Source organism: Chelmon rostratus, chromosome 13 (assembly GCF_017976325.1).
Source record: "Chelmon rostratus isolate fCheRos1 chromosome 13, fCheRos1.pri, whole genome shotgun sequence".
Taxonomy (NCBI): domain Eukaryota; kingdom Metazoa; phylum Chordata; class Actinopteri; order Chaetodontiformes; family Chaetodontidae; genus Chelmon; species Chelmon rostratus.
In genome coordinates, this window is record NC_055670.1 from 19,846,958 (window position 1) to 19,865,705 (window position 18,748).

At 40.9% G+C, this 18,748-nt stretch overlaps 1 protein-coding gene across 3 annotated transcripts in view; it reads left to right on the forward strand.

Moving 5' to 3' along the window:
• Positions 1-18,748, forward strand: part of pard3bb (par-3 family cell polarity regulator beta b) — a 205,779-nt gene that overhangs the window by 95,057 nt on the left and 91,974 nt on the right. For 2 of the 3 annotated variants that reach the window (XM_041950832.1, XM_041950833.1), the window contains 3 exons: positions 4,382-4,487; positions 4,734-4,864; positions 9,817-9,861. In XM_041950832.1, coding sequence (XP_041806766.1) covers positions 4,382-4,487; positions 4,734-4,864; positions 9,817-9,861 — 282 coding nt within the window. The remainder of the gene's footprint in view (positions 1-4,381; positions 4,488-4,733; positions 4,865-9,816; positions 9,862-18,748) is intronic. The other variant, XM_041950834.1, reaches the window with a different exon arrangement.

Below are 18,748 nucleotides of genomic sequence, written 5' to 3' on the forward strand. Positions count from 1 at the left end.
ATTTTCCCCATGAACACGCACACACTTTACAGTGTAGAACAGCAACATAGACACATTTGTATCCAATAAAAAAATCCCCATGTTTTCAAAACACTCGGCTGAAACACTGTTCAGCCCCGACTTTTCCTCCTGAAACAGGGTTCCAGATCATTGCGACCCTGTTCCATCCATGATTTTAGCTGAACTTGGTTCACTCTTCTATTATTTTGTTTTTCTGCTTTATTTTTTCCCATTGAAGCAGCATCAAACGTGGGCACATCATTTGCAATAAGTTCAGTAAAGCATTGAATAAGTTTGTTAATCATAAAAAATGAACAATGTCTCTGAGATAAAACAAACTAAAAACAAACATAAACAAAACAAATATTGCCATCTACACTGCAGCTTTAATTAGAGAATACTCTGCCCCTTTTTTTCCTTTCATTTCTCACCCTAGCTCTCTCTCCATGCTTTTATTTTTCTCTCATGTTTCTCAAGGTTGTTCTGCTTGTTTGTTATTGCTCGGTTTGGCCCGCTATAAAGAGTTATTTTAGTTCTTTGTGCTTCATTTCACTCTTTCTTGCTGTATCTGCTCCAACCCCTATATTTCTGTACTTGTGTGATCTCTGTGTGTGTGTGTGTTAGTGAGTGTGCTTGTTTGACTGTATATATGCTCCTGTTATCCTCTTGTTAGCCTGCTTGTGTGCCTGTTAAAAAGTGTGTATTTGTGTGTGTTTGTTTCTGAATGATATCTCTTCCTGTTTAGAAATGTGGTAATGGCTGTCGTACATATGCACATGTGTGCATGTCTGTGCATGTGTGTGTGTGCGCGCGCATGTGTGGGTGTGTGTGCATGAGGGTGTTCAGGGATTGTGGGCCAGCACAAAAAAAAGTGTTGATTTTGTGTGTTTACAATGAATCTGGTAAACAGTTCTGACCTTGAATACACTTGCTGTTCAAATTCACGTCAGCTACACGCACACATTTGTGTGTGTGTGTGTGTGTGTGTGTGTGTGTGTGTGTGTGTGTGTGTGTGTGTGTGTGTGTGTATGTATGTATGTGTGTGTGTGTGTGTGTACAGTAAGCACATTTTTCAGGCTCTGTGAGTTGTTGTGTGAGCTGATCTTATCGATTGGAATGTATTTGTGTGTGTGCTTGTGTGCGTGTGCATGCGTGTGTATGTGTGTGTGTGTGTTTCTGTGTGTGTGTGTGTGTGTGTGAACTAATAAACTACTTCACATACTGAATCCATTTTATTTGGCAAGTCCAAATGAAAATGAAGATTTTTTTTATGTGTGTTTTTGCTGAAGAATAAATTGACTTTAATGACTCTCTACATATGTATTTATGCAGATGTGTTATTTCTGTGTCTATAGAGCTTTCTCTTTATCTTTTAACCATCGCTGCATTTCATGCAACCATGATTCTTTCTCACTTTTTCCTTTTCTGTGCACTAGAGCAGGGGAGTTATCAAATTTTATTTTTAATTATGATTTTAACTATTATGAAAGCTACATAATTGAGATAAAACCATTGCTGTGCTGCAGTCCGTTTCACAATGATCCAGCCCACCCCTTTCCTTTACAGCAGTGCACCTCTTACGTCCAAACTCACCCTCAGCCAGGCTGTGGCATGTTTAGTTCAGTCCACTGAGCTGTTGTTTGCCATTGTTTGTTTTAAAGTGAGCCCTTGTTCCCTCCTATTTCGATATGTACTGGTGCCTGGAGCAGCCAAAAAGGACGAGAGAGTCGCATGTCAGCAATCATTTCTCAGGTTTTATATAATAGATAAAATCAACATTATAATACACATCATATATTAAGAAGGCATGGTTATTCATTATATCATATCGTTTTTGTGTAGTATTATTATCATAAGACACTCTTTCTTTCTTTGTTTTTCAATTTAAATACATTTAAAATTCAAGGAAATTCTCTGTTAAAAATGTTTTTTGAGATATTTACATGATGTTTTTGATTTGCTAAAAATCCTGTCATCATTTATCAATCGTCAAGCTATCAAACTATCTTCAAAAATACAAATCAGTCTGCGTCAAATCAAAATTGGTTTCAGTAAAGAAGGGAGTATAAAGTCTTTAGAGTCTCAAGCTGCGTTTCCATTGCCCCTAGAAATGCGCGAATCCTAAATATCGTCACCAAGGTCAGCGGACGCATAACACTTTCGGCCATCTTCCTCAAAATGAAATGTCGCGGGACGTCTTTTTAATTTCAGAGAATTTCGGCCGGTTCACAAAACACTGTTCAATGGAAACACCTGCAAGTAGCATTTGATCTTTGCCGAAATTTCAGAAATATTGCTTTTATTTTGCAACTGTAATGGAAACGCATCTACAGTCAGTTCATCATTCTTTGGATTGTTGATGTTAGATTACTGGTCAGGCAAAATAACCTTGACTCTAACCAGAAACATTTAACATCTTTTAGTGATGCAGGCGCTTATTTTTCAGATTTAATTCTGAAAATGTAAAGAGAACCATTTTAAGCAATTGGATTTCCCTTCAGAGAGGAAGGGGAAAGGATGGGAGAGATGGGGTCTAATAGAGAAGAGATGTTGAGACAGACATGTTGTAGACAAATACAGACGAAAGGAAGAAAACGTTGAATGCAAAAGAAGTGAATTCATGTATCTGTTACTGGAGCAAAGTGCTATTGATCTGTCATCCACACAGCAAATGCCTTTTTCTCTTCAAAGGCTGGGAGTCAGCTTTGTGTGTGTGTGTGTGTGTGTGCGCTTGTGAGGTGAAAGAAGAATGGGCTTTTGACAGTTCAGCTGATTAAGGTGCTGGCAGTGAGGAGGAGGGAGGAAGTTAAGGAAAAAATGGCAGAAAACTGAGTGGGAGATAAAATGATTTATGGGAGATCTGAAAGGAGAGATAAATGACAGCCAAAATATCAGATTGCAAGAATGGGACCAGAAGAAAAATAAAGCAGGTGATTAGTGTAGAGAGGGAGAGCGAGGGGGAAGGATAGAGATGAGAGGATGTGATATCTTCAGACGATGCTGTTTTCCTCTCCAGCATCTCTACTTTCAGTCACATGTGCGGATGCAAGCACATACAGGACACACAGTGAAGATTGTGCAATAATCCCAGCATGTGTTGTGTGGCAGCTATGCGCTCTGAGAAGTGATGACTGCATGTAATTTGTGCTTGGGTGCATTGCGCGTCTGTGTATCAAGTTGTCATAAACTCGTTTATCAAGCAGACGCAGCCATATCGCTGAGCTACATCTGCAGGAAAATTCTCTAGATGTGGAGCAGCTGCGTTCGCTGTGTGGTTTTCATCCTCTTTCTGTTTCCTTTGTATTTCTCCTCATCCAACTGCTTATCTTATTCTCCATCGTGCTTCATCTTTCTTTTGTCTCCCCACTATAGTTTTTATTCTCAAGACCTTTTGTCAGTGAAGCTTTAGGTTTAACCCACTTTTTAGACGTGTATGGAGTTTATAATAACAATTCAACAGTGCAGTCTGTGTTTGGTTCAGGTGTTCCTCCACCCGTTACTTAAGTAGCAAAGAATCACCTCCTGTAGGCTTAAAGGTGGCTTCACACACTATATCAGCAGTTTCCATTGTTTCATTTAGCACTGATAGTGGCCATTTTTCATCCGTTTGGAGGGTAAGGTATGAGGATAGATGGAAACTGCCCTTCAAGCTCATGAGCAGAGGATCGTGTTGGTGCTAGCCAACTGCTTTTTAGTTGGTCAGAGTCGCTCCATCCTCTCTCATTGATTGGCTAGCCTGTTGAGCCCATTTGAACTACAATTTGTTCATTTGAATTGTAGTTCATTGACACTGTTTCCAGGTTACTTCACTCAGTTGTTCAGTCTCTATAAACGAAACACCAGCAACTCACTACCTGCTGTTGACATTTTTGATCACTTCTCTTCATCTTTGCTAAATGTGATACCGTAAACAGATGGGCTGCCCAGCTGTTCTCACAGATGGTACAATAAATAGTGGACGGAGCTGCCTTAAACCTGCATTCTTGGCCTACAGGGGGAGACTCCATTGGCTGCAAAATGAAGTTTGAATGTATGTAAGCCTATTAGAAAATGACCCAACTTCTCACTTGATTTATTACCTCAGTAGACAGTTTCCTAATGAGTTTATTTGTCAGTCACTAGTTTCAAGTTCTTGTTCAATACAATATGATGTTAAAACAGGGTTTACTTTAGGGCGTGGCTACCTTGTGATCAGTAGGATCAGTAGGATCCAATCAGGGTAGAGGCAGCGCGTATCCTCCCCAGCTCCACCCTCTTGTCCAAGTATGGTTGCTTCACGCTCCAAGAAAACCAAGATGGCGACGGCCATGATGCCAGACTCGAGGCTTTGATACGAAAGTTCACTCAATGCAGACATTTCTGTAATTTTTTTTCTTTTCAGTGACCAATGGAAGTTATTCTCACATGGATGAGGAAGAGGACGGGGAGCTGTATGGACATGAAACAGAGTTCAGCACCTCTACCCAACACTCCTATCTCCAGGAAAGGTATGTGGTGGCAGGTGTTTTTTCTTACAGCTGCATGAGGGTCACAATATGAATACATTTAGAGAAATGATAAAATCAACTACATTCTGATTTGAAAAGATGTAGTAACCAGTATCAGATCTTACGGTTTGAAAAGCAAGAGTGCTATGAATGTAATTTCTCCAAGAAGTAATCCGAGTACAGTAATTGTGTGAAGGCTTTACCAACAACATTGTCTGGAGTGACCGTCTAATCTCTTTGTTTCAGGGAAAACTCTCACATCTCCAGCCCGGCTAAGCCCCAGTCTCCCGCACCGAGCCAGAACCAGCGGCAGTTCCAGCATGTTAAAGCCTCCAAGAGCATGGACCTGGGTACGACTCAGAACCAGCAGCCCACTGGTGGGGAGATTTTTCTGTTTATATGCTCTGCATGGTGGCTGCACGTGTCTTTACCTCACAGAAAATTTAAATGTTCCTGCTGACGCTTGGCTGCTGCACCAAAGGCATGCTCCTCAAAGCCACATGCAGGCTGACACCTCTGCAGACATGCACTGTCATACTGTACAACCACACATATACTCACAGCCACACATGCAGGTGGGGATCCATTTATACCTGTTGCATGATGCCTGCAATGTGTCTGTATGTGCTTCTGTGCGTGTTTTTGTTCTAGGTGCATGCTTGGATGGGACACTGTGTTATCTGATTGGTCATCCACACATGGTTGGGTGTGTTTTTCTGTCATCACAATACCACGTACATTGTCTGTGTTTGCATCCATGACTGTTTGTATGTGAGCACTTATGTGACAGACATTGAAGTCTGAATTTACCTGTTTGCTCCAGTGATCACAAGAAAGTTCTGCAGAATATGCCAGGTATAGATGGCAGGTGACACAGAGGTAATATATGTTAACACAGAGATGAATGCAGTCCGAGAAAGTGGAGAGACAGTTGATCGTCTCTTTGCCTTGCAGTGCAGAGGCTGGACAGCACCCTGACCTTCCTGAAGGAATGACAAGCTGTGACACTCCTTTGTGTATAAATCTATAGGAATCCAACTGCTTTTTTATTTATGCAAACAAAGTCAGAAAGGCTTCTGCAGCTACTGTGATCCCTCTTTCCACATCAGCTTTGTCACCTGTTGCTCCCCGACCTCTGATATTCTGATGTGAGGGTTCAGTGACATTTCAGCAATTGTTAAAAAGTCAGCTTTAGAGCTGTGTGTGTGTGTGTGTGTGTGTGTATAGTTGGGTTTGTGCATACATGCATCTGTGTAATATGACAGTGGATGGTGCAGCACAACAAAAGCCTATTGTTTAAATGTCACTTCCCTCAGTCCTCCTCCTCAAGCTGGCTCCACCACCAGCTGTACGTGTGTGTTTGAGAGGAAATGACAAAAGAGCAGCAGACTGTTTCAATAGTGCAGTCATTCTACATGAATAACAGTATGATGGTATGCACTGTATGTCTTGGCGTTAGCTCCTTTGTATTTTTGCACACTCGATCGTCACCCAGTGTTCGACAAACACCTCATTATCGCGTGAATGGCATGATGTGTTCTCATTGCCCAACTATCGAGGAACAGTAATAACAGCTTATTCACAAATGTGTCCTTTTTGTCTTTACTAACTGCAGGGGAACAGGATTTAGCTAAGATTAAGATATTGAGTTATATCCAGAAATAGTGTGAAGGGGAGGACCTTACATCTTTGGGGATGAATGTTATCCCCGTAGTCTACCCTGAAATCCTTCTCAATCCCCCTCTGCTGTTTTTTTCTTATTCCCAGCATGCCCTCTATCTCTATAAAGTTCACAACATCTTGCTCACATATCACAAACAAGACAAGAATGCCACAGCTGAGAAGGTGTACACAGTGTCAGACCTGAATGAGAAACATATAATGTCGATTACATGTTGTTGTTAATTTATATCTGATAAAATAGGCTTTATTAATTATAACAAATGAGATGAACTCAGTGGAACCACAGCAAGAGGTCTTACCCTCATCCAAGTTCAATAAAAACTGAAACTGAACAGTACCACAGACACTGAATATTTTCATGTTTTCTCTAATGGTGTATTTAGGCAAATTACTCTATATTTATCTGCACAAATATCTATATTTATATTCCTGAAATCTAAATTTTATTGATATTTATAAGTAAGCTTTCTATACCTACCTATATTTCTGCTATATATGTTTATATTGAAGCCATTTATCATATTTATCGCTTTAAACTGTGTGTAATATTCCTGTTAGCACTGAAGTCACTGATTTGAGGCAATAATTTTGCAAGGCTGGAGCAGACACATGCACAAAAGAAGAGCACGGACATTCACGGTCGGAAGGAGAAACACACCTCGTTTTTGAGATTTGGATATCAACAGGCTCTTCGACGTACACAAATATCACGCCTGCTAATTTGAAAGGACTAAACATCTTGTGGATTATTATCAAATTTTGTCTCAAAAGGCCGGATATCGGCCCTATTAATCAACTGACTGATTAATCGGTCTACCATTACTTTTAGGGTCTTTGGGGTTGTACAGAGAACAGGGAGAGTGTTCTGGGAACAAATATATAGAAGAGCAATAACAAGAGACACCTGAGCCTCCTGAAGTGCTGTTATAATCACCACAAAATATTCATTCATTCATTCAAGTTCCAAATGAGATGATGAACTGGAGCATCAGTTAGCAAAGCTTCTGTCAGCATATATGGCTTTGTGTAACCATATGGAAATAAGATTTTGCTCATTAGTACTTTATGTAAATATCCACTGACTTGTAAACAGTTTCTGTTCATGTGTAGTTTTTAATTACCAGAGATATTTATCATCTTTTACACGCATGCACACACGCAGACACACAGAGATGGCCCCATGATTGGTATCATCTGTATCATATCACTTATAGTGGAATCCAAAACGTTAAGACAGAGCTGCACAAATTAGTGGCAGAGTTACTCTAAAGGAGCTTTCAAGTACTAAAAAGTTCAAAATCAGGTAGTATCACATAGGTTAGGCTACTCCACCATCTTGGACAACGCTGACTGAGTACTAATAATGAGTGAAGCTGGCTGCCTCCTCCATTCTTGTGCTTTCTTACCTCTGACTGGGCAGTGCTGACAGACAGACAGGCCGCTGATCTACTTAAATGAAAACATATTACATGTGGCTTCAACATCTAAAAATGTAGAATTATCTTGTTTGTGATATTAATTACTTTTACGTGCAGAAAATATTCCAGTTTTTTTCTTTATAAAAAAAAGACCATTCCTACTAAGCCGTTAACATGAAAATGAATATTCCACTAATTCCTATTTACATGCAGCCGTACATATTGGCACACCCTCCTACTTTCATTCATTTAACCTCTTGAAAGGGTTGGCGTGATATTTGTGTACGTCGAAGAGCCTGTTGATATCCAAATCTCAAAAACGAGGTGTGTTTCTCCTTCCGACCGTGAATGTCCGTGCTCTTCTTTTGTGCATGTGTCTGCTCCAGCCTTGCAAACTGTTTGCTAGGTCAAGGAGAAAGCTGACCGTAAACAGGAAAGAGACTGGGTGTCACAAGCTGCAGTAAACACCCCACATGTGCAGTGAATACAAGTGAAACCTAAGCAATATCAGCATATCGTGCAGGTCTTAATAGGAACATGCTTCATTCGGAATAAGGGCCATTTGGACAATGCAAACAGAATATCTGTCTGTCATTTTCCAAAAAAAATGTGGAATATTAGCGTGCATGCAAACATACTCATTGTCATGGAAACTTAACTTTATTTGCCCTTTGTAATTTATTTCCTTCTTAAGCTAAATGAGAAACCTCTTTGTTATTGTTTTTGAACCTTCCAGCATTTATTATCTGTAAATAGTGTCACCCAGTAACTGATAATAGTGTATAATTATGTCATAATTTTAATCAGTCACAAAAAGAGCTTTGTGCATTGTGAGAACTGCATTTTAACAAAATGTTACATGTAGACTGGTTGATTTTGTATTTTGGCTGTTGTGCTTGTGTAAAGAAAGAAAAAGAGACGGAAAGCATTCTCAACCTTTAATTCATGGGTCAGTTACATAATTTCATTTTTATTTAATTTGGCCTGATTCTGTTTTCCAGCCCAGCCCAATTAAAATTGTAAAAATCATTTAAGATCGGTTCCAAATAATGAATTCCCTCCCAGGTTCCCACTGTCCTCCTCACTCCCTCCATCCCTGTCTGCCCTCTCCTCTGTCAGTCTTTGTCCCTCTCGTCTTCTTTTGGTTTTGTCCTTATTTGTCTTTCAGACCGCAAATATGAACAGAACAACGTCAGTTCTTTGACTCGGTTTAAGTTTAAGTTGCATTTAGAAATAATCAGAATAAATTACATGTAATTATGTTAGCTCAAACTTGATTTTCTGAAGAACTGAAAAAGTGACAGCCCCGGTGTGTGTGTGTTTGTGTGTGTCTTTCTAAGACGCCTCTGTGTGTGTCACACACGTGGCATCTACAGATATGCTGAAGTAGGCATACACACACACACGAACGTAGTTATCCACTAACTACTGGGCTGCTGAAGTAGTCCTGTTGATTCACCGCAGACAGATGCCGTCAGACACACATACGCAGCTAGAATTACGCTGTAGGCTTGGTTTTCATTAGAAAAGTATTTGCTGGGAGAAGCCATGTCACTGCTTGGTTTTTGTGGTGTGTGTGTCTGTATGTGTGTTTGAGTGCTACCAGTCAGTGTGTTCCTTGTTGGCAGTGGCCTGCTTTGTGGCTTTTGAAAGGAGGGAGAAAAAGCAAAAGGAAGACTGGGGGAGAGGTAGAAAGTGAAAGGAGGATTAACAAAGAGCAATGATGGAGAGTGTGGTGATCAAAGGAAGGAAAAAGGGAGGAGAACACCGCTGGATGATATCAGTGTAACTGAAGAAAAAATGAAAACATTGAGAAGAAAAGTGAGGTTAGAGGGCAGAAGGTGAAAGGGAGAGGTTGAGGGGAAGTGGCAACGGGAGAGAAAGGGGAGAGGAGACCGAAGGAGAGAAGGGAGGGTGGATGACAAATGAAGTGAGAGAGAAGGGAGGAAGGGAAATGACTTCAGTAGCAGTGAAGCTGACTTAACATCACAGGAAAAACGAGCAGCTGTTCCGCCATCTTGTAAAAGAAGACAGAATAATAGAGAAAGAGGAGAGGCTGAGAGGAAGGCAGGATGGAGAAGTGCAATAAGATTAAAACAGGTTTTAACTTTTAGAGATAAGGAACAAGCAGACAGCAGTTTAACTTTTGCACATTTGGCAAGCAAAAAAATAAAATGCAGTCAAGAGAAGGGACACACAGCAATGCTAACATGTGTTTTTTATTTCAGTGGCAGATGAGAGCAACGTCGGATCCCTGGTCGGAAACACTGCAGGTGAGACAAATACAGACAATAGCATGTGATTGGTGTCATAGACAAGACACTAAAAACACACGCACACATACAAATTGCTGCCTTATTCTAAAAAAAAACAACAACAACAAAAGCTGTAATCCAAAGATGACAAGAACCAGAGCAAAGGAAGAAAAGAGACAAAGTCCCACACAAAAAAATGTAGAAAAGTAAGAAGCAGAACCACAGAAAATAATTGCAGTGAAATGAAACGATGCAAGTAAGGAAATGAAAGTAAGTTTGAGGCTCAGTCTAAAAGATGACTGGAGATAAAGTAGTAAAAGGTAGAAACAGAATATACAGAACAGATGTACATTCTAGTGTGCTTGAGGTATTGATGATCTATTTCCAATTTATTTTCTTCTGTGACCTTCTGTTGTCTTCCCTCTCTCCAGTCGCATTTACATTTTTACATACACTTCACTTTCTCCAGTACACTTCGCTACACTTCTCCCTCTAGAAATAGCTCCTTGATTTGTTAGAAGTTCAGATGAGAGTAAGATTTGCAGAAGGCCCACAGAGAAGAGAGGCCGACACTATGGCCACTTCTCAAAGACACATGGACGAGCTTGTTCTTAAGGGTAAGAGACAGAATGAGAGAGAGGACACACTGATGAAGCTCACCCCTCAGCAGCCTGCACACACACTCCTTTTAAAAAGTTGGATGTCGTACTTTTCTTTTTCACTTTGCCTTGAAGGTCTCCCCCATTTCATTTGTAGCTACTTGAATGTAAGAGCACTCTGCTTCATTCCTCTATTGTTTGTGCGTCTGTATTGCTGTCTGCCACTTGATTGTTGTCAATCAGTCCAGCCTTTTTCCACATTCTGCTGTGTCTCGATTTTTACATGGTGGTATTGACTTTTTGTGCTGGGTCCATAACCATCATAAAGGGAGCAAGCAAGGCGATACAAGAAGAATAAAAGACAAGATATGGAAAGAATGCAAAGGCAGAGTTTTAAGATTTGTTTTATTAGAGTGAAACCCTAATAAAATGACTTTCATCTTCTTATAACAGCTGGACAGATGGAGAAAACATCTTTTTCTGTCTTTAGTTTCAGTTTCTCATGAAGCTTATTGCACCTGTAGTCCAGAAAGACATGCTGTATGAGCCAGATCTTGGGGCAGTGGTTAAATGTGTTTTGGGCAAGATGTAAAAAGGAAGGCAGAGGAAAAGGAAAGGAGGATTACCTCAGAAAGCTTGAAATGGTACACATGAAGAGGTAACGCTTTGTGGAAAGAAGAAAAAGACAACAGAGGCACTGTACAGCTGTAGTGTCATAGACTCTGGTTGCGTATTCACTGTAGGTTTCCAGAAGAGGGCTTTGGATGGTCAGCAAACTGAAACCGAACATCTGCTGTTTTTGTCAGCGTTTATTAACTACGACGACATTTACGTGGCCCTGTTCGCTGTCCGAAGGCTGTAAAATGGAAAGACCTTGTATTAGTATGAATTGGTGACAGATGCAAAGTGGAATTAGTCTCATTGTCAATTATTTGTTTTCCAGCACTTGGAGAGCACATTTTCTCTCTGTGACCGAACTGACAGAATGACATAAAGAACTCTGCTGGTACTTTGAGATGAATTGTACAGCAAAGGAATGGAGCATGGCCAGAATAATATATCTCGAGATTCACAAACTCATTTATCATTATTCCCATTATATCCCATGATATAATGATTATATACCATAAATAATCAAAGTGAAACACAGTGAACCTGGAGTTTCAGTGCCCCTTGGAGTGGCTAATGGAGGAATACGGGTCAGTTTGTACTCCTTATTGTGCTGCTCTGTAGGCTTCAGCTTGTTTTTGATATGCCTGTCTAGAACATGTGCTGCAGAACAGAAATAGTTTATAAGATCTACCCTGTCCTATAACTCTATTTTTATTGACTGAAATGTAAGACAGGGACAGACAAGATGGCAATTTAAGTAAGTTTAGCCGAGTTATTTTATTTTCTGTTGCCTTATCTCTTATCACTGAATCTTAATTGACCTGAATTTTAGGTTGCAGTGAAATGTGAAGGTTGCCTTGTGAAAGCTGGCTGTTTTTAACCTGCACATCTCACCATAGTTCCCAACTACTTCTGTTCTCCCCAGTAATATGCCTGTTGAATGTTCGGTAAAGCTTTTAAGGGCCCCCGATCTTTTTTCCCCCTGTAAGATTGCTAGACTTTTTTCTGCTTTTTTTTTTTTTACTCAAGCCTATTTACACATTCTCTGTACCTGTTGCTTGTCAACGTGTCTCCTGTTTTATAAAGCCACATAGCCCAGAGAGCTGTTAAAGTGAGTGTGTGCCTGGCAAGCCAGAGTTTTTCCAACCCACTTTCCTTCGCTCTAATGTATTTTTTATAACTGAAATGCTTCCAGCAACCCTGCGCCAAGACGTCAGACAGCTGCATGGACTTGAGAGGGAGGGGGGTGGGGGTGGGGTTGGGTCCTGGGAAGTGAGGAGTTTAAAGACAATGACTTCTGGGAATGCTGTTTTCACTTCCAGCAATGGTCTTTTCCTCCACACCCCAAGAAACCGCTGGGCACCACAAGTACACACACACACGAAACCATTAACGTTATGGTAATGTTATGGTAATGGAAAGTCTCCATCATCCTCTGGAAAATATGAACCTTGGACGATTTCATATTATATTATAATTGTGCAGAATCTGAGATGCAAAGTGACGGAAATTGGAGGCCGTATTACAAAGGGTGTGTGTATGCATGTGTGGAAACCTTCCCCAAACGTAAGTGAGTGTGTGTCTTGTGACTAAATGCTTTTCCTGTGTAGAGACGCTGCAGCTGAGCGAATTTTTGGAACTCCCTTCAGTGAATAAAAAATAAAATCCTCAACATTAACAAACACCCTGCTGCATCGAAAAGTCCTCAGTTCAACACTTCACTTTTATAAATATCAACACAGAATAAGAAACCATATAAATACGCCACTTGAATGCGTGTGTCGGGCGCTGTCAGACTCGCCTGATGTCTTTGCGGTGGCACTGAGAAGCAGGAGCTCAATCATTCTGATAATAAATCAAATCAGCTGTGGAAGAGTGAAGTCCTGAAATACAGTTACATTGACAGGATGGATGCTTCAGAATAAATCACAATTACATATCATTCACGCCACTGTCATCATATACAGTATAATCACACAGGCATGAATAGTGTCATGGAGAAAGATGGAAAGAAAAGCAGTATAACAGTCCATGTGCGGGCTTATTCTCTCCTCAGGCCCCTTTAAATGGGACAGTACAGTCAAACTGCTGACGGGACATAAAACAAACGGTTGCAGCTGTGTTTCGTTCGCTGTGTTTTCCTTTGGTGATGGGGACTGCCCGGAGCTCTCGGTGTGTGAGTGCGTGTCCCAGAATCAGTGTATTAGGGATGTTTCCTTGTGAAAATAAATGGTGAGAAACAAACGTCCACAGGAATGATGAAATGCTTGTCACCTCTTAAGAAGGGCTCTTAAATGTGTGTGAAAGTGTTTACAAGTCGTCCGAACACAGGTCCTTTTTAAAGAAGTGAAGACTGGTAAAATGGTCTCATTGTGGGGAATTATTCTCAGCTGTCTATGCTTGTGAGGACAAACAGCCAAGTTTCTCATGCATTAAACTTGTATTATGAAGGTACTCAGTAGCCACAGTGCTTGTTTGCTTTCGTAGTAGTTTTCACTTTTGATATCTTTGTATGGCCTTGTTTTGGTTCCTCCACTCACCGGCAGCTCTCGGTCACTCACTCCCTCTCTCTCTCCCTCTCTCTCTCCCTCTCTCTCGGCCTTGCCAACGCCATTCAGGCTTAGAGGCTGACAAACAGTCAAAGGAGCTTAGAACGAACAACATCTCTCTGAAAGTGTGTGTGTGCGTGTGTGTGTGTGTGCGTGCGTGTGTGTGTGTGTAAGGGGTATGTTGTGATGCTGAGGGAGACTGGTGCAGTCCATTGTCTGAATCTCTCCCCAGTGGAACTTTGACTTTGACTACGACAGTCACACACTGACAAGACTCTGCCAAAACTGTGTCTTTAGAGAGCCACAACTCCCCATATCCCCCTCTGTGATTGTCTCTTCATTTCTCTCATCTCTCTCTCTCTCTCTCATTCTTTTTTCCGTTGTTTTCTGCTCTCTCTGGCTCTTTTAGACTTTGCTGTGGATTTAACCTGAAAGCCACCTGGTTAGACTGATGTGGATTGATGGATTAATTTGTCACAGGCAGAGTAGTACATCCTTGTGTGCACCTGTGTGCATGTGTGTGTGAACGCTTCTTAGACACAGAATTGAAACAGCTGAACTAAGCACCCGCTGCTTCTCCACTCGTTTTTGCCATTATGCTTCGCTTTGTGTGTTCATGTGCACAGGTGTGCGCGCGCTTGATCTTGAATACCTTTTGCCTGTGCAGGTTTTTTCTTTTACAAGGTATCTGATGCGTTTAACACACACTGTTAAGACCCACTGTTTTTTTTTGTGTGTACTCTTGGCTGCCTTTCTGTATATTGAATGCCCTTTGACCCCTCTCCATCTCCTGCAGTAAGCCAATAAAGGTGAGCAGTAATCAGGAGATGGTCAGTGCTGTCGTCTCTCGCTGGTACAGCCATTCATCTCTATCAGGCTCTACACACTGATCACTGACATGGACTGTGCGATATATTGTATGATGCTTGAGAGAGAGAGGAAAGCCATTTGTTTCTGTCCTGGACTAATCACTTACATTCCCCATGATGGATTCATCTTGGAGGAGTTTATGGAAGATTCTGTCTTGTTGTAACTCTAGTCTACATCTTGAACTACAGCACACCATAATACTCAGGAAATGTTTTTTAGTCGTAACATTTTCAGTTCTTTATAAAAGAGACAAGGCAACAATGAGATATTATTAATGCAAGTATGGCTTGCACAGATTAGTTTACTTCCTCTTTGGACAGAGATGTTTGTTACACAGCTTTCTGTGGACTGAACGGCCACAAGAGGTAAATTCAAGTTTTCCAAAGACTGTTCTGATAATCCCAATCATGAAGCCCAGTTGGCGAAGGATTTCAGAAGTCAGTCCGATTATTTGGCAACAGAATAGCTAAAATTTTCCATTGAGAAACTGAGTCATCCCTCTAAAGACAGTGTTATACACTGTTGTATAATGTACACATGTACACACATTTCTCTCTCTCTCTCTCTCTCTCTATATATATATATATATATATATATAGATATAGATATAGATATAGATTACATACAGATATAGATACAGATATATAGATATATACTGGAGAGTTTATTTTTTTTACTTTTTCAACGTCTCCTTCTTTATTCTTTTTTCTTGATATACACAGCGTGGGATCAATGAAGTTATATCTTATAGTCAGAATGTAACATTCATGTTAACAGTTGAATTTTAAAACCATTTATTTGCATATGTAATTAACAGCTAACTGTTTGGACTCAGATTTCAAAACGCTCTGAAAAATCTGCCGAGAAATTTCATGGAAATTTGAGTCTGGAAAAGTAATGAAGTATTTGAGATGAAAATGTGTAGGAACCCTGTGTACTGAAGTTCTCATAAAAACATAAAAACATCTTTTTGAGTTGTTGCAGTTCAATGCAGCAGCATCTGCATTAAGCTCAGTAGGAAACCAGTAAATACTGTCATGAGGCTGAGGATGATGTCACATGATTTTATGGTTTATGATGCCCGTTCAATTATTATGGAGCCCTGTGGGATAGCAAAACCTCATTTCATCTGCTGGGAGATTGAAGTGCAGAACACACACGTATTATATATTTAAGAAACTGTTGCTTTCAGGAATGAGCTTCCTTCCACAGCTTCCAAAGATATCTCACAGCAGAGGCACAAACCAGTGCGCATACGTTACCTTTCATGAGTGCTCAGGCACATAAGCATGCAAATACATACTCGAGAACAGAACTTTGACAGTCTTTAAGAGCTACATCATGACTTTAAGGATGTATTATATTAAGAATTTAGTGCATGTCCTGTGAAGCACTCACTGATGACATAAAAAGAATGCTTTCACAATGCTGTTTTGTTTTACACACCATATCCTGCTATAGTAGCTGGTTTGGATAGTGAATTATTTCAGCTTTTATGTAGCACTTTTTCTTTAACTCTGTGATGGAACACGAGGAAATTTCCCCCCCCAAAAAAATAATAAAAAGCATCTGAGTGTGTATAATTCAGGGGTAGAAAGCAGAAATTGAGTTGCCTCTCCTTATGAGCGCTTCTAAAGTGTGATTTGGTGCACTAGAAGTTGTTGCTGTTGCCGAGTCCTGCCGGCTTTGTTGCTGCAGCGTGCTGCTAAGCTGCTCCTTGGTGTAATTTTGACTTTGAAAGTAGCCCATTGCCGTCCTGCCAACAAAATAGCCTTGGGATAGCTTGGCGTTCTCTTTCTTTGTGTTTTGTTTTTAATTTTTTATTTCTTTTTTCCTCTCTCTCTCTTTCTCTCTCTCTCTCCCCCTCTCCCTCCCTCTCTCTCTCTGTCTCTCTCTCTATCTCTCTCTCTGTCACTCCCATCCTCTCTCTTTCATTCCCAGGCTCTGTGTCTTTGTTTCTCTTTCTATAGCATCCTCTCACAGTGTCTGTTTTCTCTGCCAACCCCCCGCTCTCGTATCCTCGCCCTCAAACCACTTTGTTACTCTTGTCTTGTTGGTCGTCCTCTCTCTCTCTCTCTCTCTCTCTCTCTGTCTGCCTCTTTGTCTTTGTCTCTGTCTTTCTCTCTGTCTGTCTGTCTGACTGTCTGTCTCTCTCTCTCTTTAAAAGCAGCTTAATTCTATCATCTTACAGTTGGACAGCGGTAATTACATTTATGACACAAATCCTGCTACTCACAGCAAAATACAGTGTGTGTGTGTGTGTGTGTGTGTGTGTGTGTGTGTGTGTGTGTGTGTGTGTGTGTGTCTGTCTGTCTGTGTGTGTGTCTGTGTCTGTGTGTTGCTCATTCCCGGATAACCCAGCCCAACACCACTAAGCTATTTATAATACTATTTATTTCACCGTGCTACCGAGCCCTCTGCAAACAGAAGTTTGGACCCAGAGGTCACTGTCTGCGTACGTACCGCGTGCGTCTTCTGTGTCCGACCTCTTAAAATGACTGCAATTACCCGCAAACTTTGCAGATCCCCAGCGGAAAATGAACCTTGACCCTGCCTCCAATCTCTGAATTTAACACACGCACATCTCATATGGAATGTATTAATCTATAGAAAGCAAGGCGTGACTAAATGACCGCCGTGACTGGTGTGTACGAATCTAGACACATCCTTTGAGCCTAAGTGTGCCGGATTATGAATTCAGTGTAACTGAAATGAAAACGTCAGATGCTGCTTTAACTTTGAGGGCGCCTGTGTTTGGAGAGTGTTGTTGGCAACTGCAAACATGTTGGCTTTCAGGACTCTGATTAGAGAGTGGATAAACTGAATAATACATCAAAAATCCTGGACAATTCATGTTGAGTTTATTCATGCCTTTGGAGGCCTTGGTTCAAATGTTACTGGCAGCTCTAATCCGCAGTCCTCAAACAGCGACTTATCTATTGAAATGAGCACATGTAACCTTTCCTAAGAATATACACCACTCTCAACCCTAGAATACATCTATTTTTGGATGTCCTGTTTTTTTACATATTTTTTTTAAGACTGAACACTCTGCTGTGCCCTTTGGCCAATGATTTGATAAAGTTTTTGCTATAGTTCGTTCAGGCTGGTGGTCGAGGGTGCACAGTCTGGGATATTATAAACTTGGTAATCAGCGGTCACAGCAGATACAGATGCTTCTCTAATGAACGTGCTGTGACAGATATGAAAATGCTGAACAGCTGAACCCGTTGACCTTGATTTTTGATCATTATGACTCGAAGAAACGATCTGAGTGACTCATTACGAAGAAGAAGGAACATTTGAAAGTGATATGATCCATGATGTACTGACACGTCATAACAAAACTGGAGGCTTTTAAAAGACAGCAGGCTTGAATTAACTTGCATGCAGTGGGAGGCGAGTTTGATCTTCATTAATAAAAGTGTGTATTTCACTTGTGGCCCATAGAAACCTTGTTCATCCTGTTTTTTTCTTAATTTTTCTCATGGTTGAATTCATTCACAATTATTATTGGCTGCTCTGTTTTACACTGCCATTGACTGCTGACTCCTCACTCCTCTTAACCGCCTGGTCGGGGCCACAAACGACCAACAACCCCTTCAGTTTGGAATCTTGTTTACACAAGGGACAACGTATGTGCTGCTCATGCCAGCGTCAGCGGTGGCATTTTCACTCTGAAACTGACATTTTGCATCACCGGTGCTTTGGAACCTGCGTTTTGCTCCCCTTCGTTCCACTACTCATGCATCCACACTGGACTCACAGCACTTTCGGTTCTCCACCCACATGCCCCCAGACACACCTGGCGGAGATCTGCACTCTACTTAGTGCACTCTCCCAGTTCGTTTTGAGTTTTACAAGACGATAACAAGCGCTTATGTAAATGTTGTCATATCACTGTCATTCAATCTAAAAGTGTTTCTTTTAAATCTCTTATATGATTGTAAAGTTTGGAAATTTCATCCCTGCCATTATTGCGTGGACTGAATGTAGACTTGATTCATACATGCATAGTGGGTGGGTGGGATGTGGATCGTTGTGACAGCAGCACAATGTGATTTACTATTACAGCATGTGTTACTTACAAGCACGCTTTTGTTATCGTGTATTGGTTCAACTGTATCAAGAAAAAAAGCTACAGAATCAGACTCAGGTCGATTCGGTATAGATAATCACAAAGCACTTGTTTAATGTTTGCTACTTCAGTATGCATCTGAATGTCACATGGACTGTGTCCATGGATGGGAGTGTCACAAGTTATGGCCCTTGTCC